Source organism: Homarus americanus, unplaced genomic scaffold (genome assembly GCF_018991925.1).
Source record: "Homarus americanus isolate GMGI-L3 unplaced genomic scaffold, GMGI_Hamer_2.0 scaffold22161, whole genome shotgun sequence".
Lineage (NCBI taxonomy): Eukaryota > Metazoa > Arthropoda > Malacostraca > Decapoda > Nephropidae > Homarus > Homarus americanus.
The window spans coordinates 2,001-5,624 of NW_024753839.1; the positions used below are offsets into that span (position 1 = coordinate 2,001).

At 47.8% G+C, this 3,624-nt stretch overlaps 1 protein-coding gene across 1 annotated transcript; it reads left to right on the forward strand.

Moving 5' to 3' along the window:
- The first annotated feature begins 865 nt into the window (after positions 1-865).
- On the forward strand, positions 866-1,584 carry LOC121855603 (glycine-rich protein 1-like). The gene is made up of 2 exons (XM_042350650.1): positions 866-1,050; positions 1,095-1,584. Exons 1-2 carry the CDS (start codon positions 866-868, stop codon positions 1,582-1,584), a joined length of 675 nt encoding a protein of 224 aa, XP_042206584.1.
- Positions 1,585-3,624: the final 2,040 nt, after the last annotated feature.

Sequence of the window (3,624 nt, forward strand, 5' to 3'; positions counted from 1 at the left end):
AATTATTATCACGGGTTCATAAGTCAGGTCACAGGTTCATAGGTCAGGTCATGGGTTCATAGGTCAGGTCATGGGTTCAGCTCAGGGCAAGGGTTCGCAGATCAGGTAATGGGTTCATAAGTCAGGTCACTGGGTTCTTATCTCCAGGGCAAGGGTTCATAGGTCAGGTCATGGGTTCATAGCTCCTGGCAAAGGTCCATAGTCAGGTCATGGGTTTATATGTCAGTTCATGGGTTCTATCACCAGAGCAACATAGGTCAGGTCATGGGTTCATAAGTCAGGTCATGGGTTCTTATCTCCAGAGCAAGGGTTCATAGGTCAGGTCATGGGTTCATAGCTCCCGGGCAGGTCCATAGTCAGGTCATGGGTTTATATGTCAGTTCAAGGGTTCTTATCACCAGAGCAAGGGTTCATAGGTCAGGTCATGGGTTCATAGCTCCAGGCAGTGTCTACAGGTCAGGTCATGGGTTTTATATGTCAGTCTGCGGGTTTATATGTCAGTTCATGGGGTTTATATGTCAGTTCATGGGTCCATAGCCCCAGGGCAAGGGTTCATAAGTCAGGTCATGGGTTCATAGCCCCAGGGCAAGGGTTCGTAAGTCTGGTCACGTGTACATAAGTTTGGTCACGTGTTCATAAGTCAAGTCACGGGTTCATAAGTCAAGTCACGGGTTCATAAGTCTGGTCACGGGTTCATAAGTCTGGTCACGGGTTCATTAGGCTGATCACGGGTTCATATGTCTGGTCATGAGTACATAAGTCTGGTCACGGGTTCATTAGTCAGGCCAACAGTATGTGCAGCAGTTAGGTAGTAGGCAGCTATCAAACAGGGAGGTACTACCGCCTGGGAAGATATTGAAGCATAATGTGTTGCCAGGGTAATTCTCAGAAAAGTGCAGCAGCAGGCATAAGTAGTTCAGTAGTAGGTGCAGCAAGCAGCAGTAGATGCAACAGCAAGCAGCAGTATGTGCAGCAGCAGTTGGCAGCAGTGACGGCAGTAAACAAAGCAGCAGGCAGCAGTAGCAGCAGCAGCAGGCAGCACAGAAGCATGTAGCAGTGAGTGCAGCAGCAGGCAGCAGTTGGTGCAGCAGCAGGCAGCCAGGGGTGCAGAAGCAGGCAGCAGTGGAGGCAGCAGCAGGCAGCGGTGGGTGTAGCAAGGAAGCAGTGGGTTCAGCAGCAGGCAGAGTGGGTGCAGCAGCAGGCAGCGGTGGTCCAGCAGCAGGCAGTAGTGGCACAGCAGGCAGTAGTGGAGCAGCAGCAGGCAGAAGAGTGAGTCAGCAGCAGGCAGCAGTGGAGCTAACAGCAGTGCAGCAAAGGGCAGCAGTGAGCAGCAGGCAGCAGTGGGTGCAGCAGCAGCGGGGTTCAGAACAGGGCATGGGTTCAGAAGCAGGCAGCAGTGGCAGCAGACAGCAGCAGTGCAGCAGCAGGCAGCAGTGTTCAGAAGCAGGCAGCAGTGGGTCAGAAGCCAGCAGTGGGTCCAGGCAGCAGTGTTGCAGGCGCAGTGGGCAGCAGCAGCAGTGGGTCCAGCAAGGCAGCAGTGAAGGTTGTGGTGATATTTACACAGTGACGCAGCAGGTTAGGTGACATTTATCTGGTGGTTACCACCTCATGAGCCACCCCTTCACCTAGATCCTCACCTGCCCCTCACCTGAGGTACCCCACTTCACCGTCCTCTCACCTGAGGTACTTCACCCGTCCTCCTCACCTGAGGTACCTCACTTGACCGTCCCTCCCTCACCTGAGGTACCTCATTTCACCGTACCCCCTCACTAACTCCACCTCATTTTTGCTGATAGTGGTAGTTGTGGTATTGGAGGTGGTGGTAGTTGTGTGGTATTGGTAGTGGTGGCAGATGTGGTGGTATTATTGGTGGTGGTGTTAGTTGTGTGGTATTGGTGGTGGTGGCAGATGTGGTAGTATTGGTGGTGGTGGTGGTGGTATTGATGACATTGGTGGTGGTATTGATGACATTGGTCGTGGTGGTAGTAGTGATGGTATTGGTGGTAGTGGTGGTGTCAGGCTCGACATGACTTACTTCCAGGTGTGTTGTGACTGATGGATCGTTATCCTCTGTAGTTCAAACCATCGCTCGCGCTTTGTTCTATTTTGACATCAGTGGTCGATTTGGATGCCCCTGCCTCAGTTATCTCCGTCGGCGACACTTGTTGGCTATTTTGAACAATTCGATCCAGTCGTACACGATTCGTTTGGTGAAACTTATCCACCAGACTCTCATTAGAAATTGTATATTAACATTAGTCCTCTTATGCCTCAGTCCACCAAAACAATCGACAGCTCGTTGCTTGAGAGAGGCGCCATGTTTACGCACGATTGTAACAGTGTCAAGGTGTGTTGAGGATTGTGGCCCCGCCATCGGTCACTTCGTGCAGACACTTCTTGAAAGAGAATTTAATTGTAGATATATTTTTACTTACCTTTGTTCTCGTCTATGAATAAACATTAAAACGTGTACGCCATTATTGCAGGGCAGAGTACACCAGTCTTCTGTTTCTTTATTGCTCAACGTCTTGGTAAGTAACAGTGCAAACACCAGCCTCTGGACATTCTGTGAAGTAAAACTTAACTGTTTAAAATTGAGCCAGAAATACATAAACTGAATTAGATTTTTTTAGGTATGAGATTGGTTTGATTTTCATTTAAATATTTCTGCGTATTATTTAAAATATAATTCGACAACAGATAATTGAAATTCATTGACAAAATAAAGGCGCAAACCTCACATATACAAGTGACACTTTTACAATTAATGTGAATGACTGCTGGCAAATATTAAGAGCACCCGTCCAGAGTAAACTCTTGAACTCCCACAACTTGTGTATAACTGACTGACTGACGAAGTGTTAACTAGACAAGTTGTGGAGGATTTGGGTTTAGTCTGTCCTGGCAGCTTGCTGTACCCCACACACACACACCCAAACACACACACACACACACACACACACACACCCAAACACACACACACACACACACACACACACACACCCAAACATTACAATTATGTCAGTCCAGATTTACACTATGACCACCTGACATTCAGACCACTTTCTTTGGTGTCGAAGTGTATAGGACACGAATACACACATTGTTAAAGGCAGCTGGTGACAGGTCAAATGAGGTCGCAGACACGTGTAAACAGATGAGCAGAACCAAGATCTAGGAGCCTATGAGGGGGTGTGTGAGGGGGGCTATTCAAGGTTACCGCCCTGTATATAAAGGTCACACGGCCACACTATATAGTTCTGAGATTGACACTGGTGATGTGTTGGAGGAAAGACTGTGTGTACTGCAAGTCTCTGCTTTAACTGTAAACAATGAACCTGACTGGTGACTGTGATGAATTTATCTGGTAACTCCTTAATGAATCTAACTTGTGAGTGGTGACTGTGATGACTCGTATATGAACTGTAAATAATGATTGTAATTCTCAGCCTATAAGACACTGTACAGGTAACTATAGTGTATCAGTTCCAGCGTTTTAATACAACTCAGCTGACTCATCCTCTTCACCACTGCACCTTATTAGCTGTGGTCCAGTGGTCGTTACTGTTTATTGCACACTGTTGGTACTGTGTTGGTACTGTTGGCACTGTGTTGGTACTATAT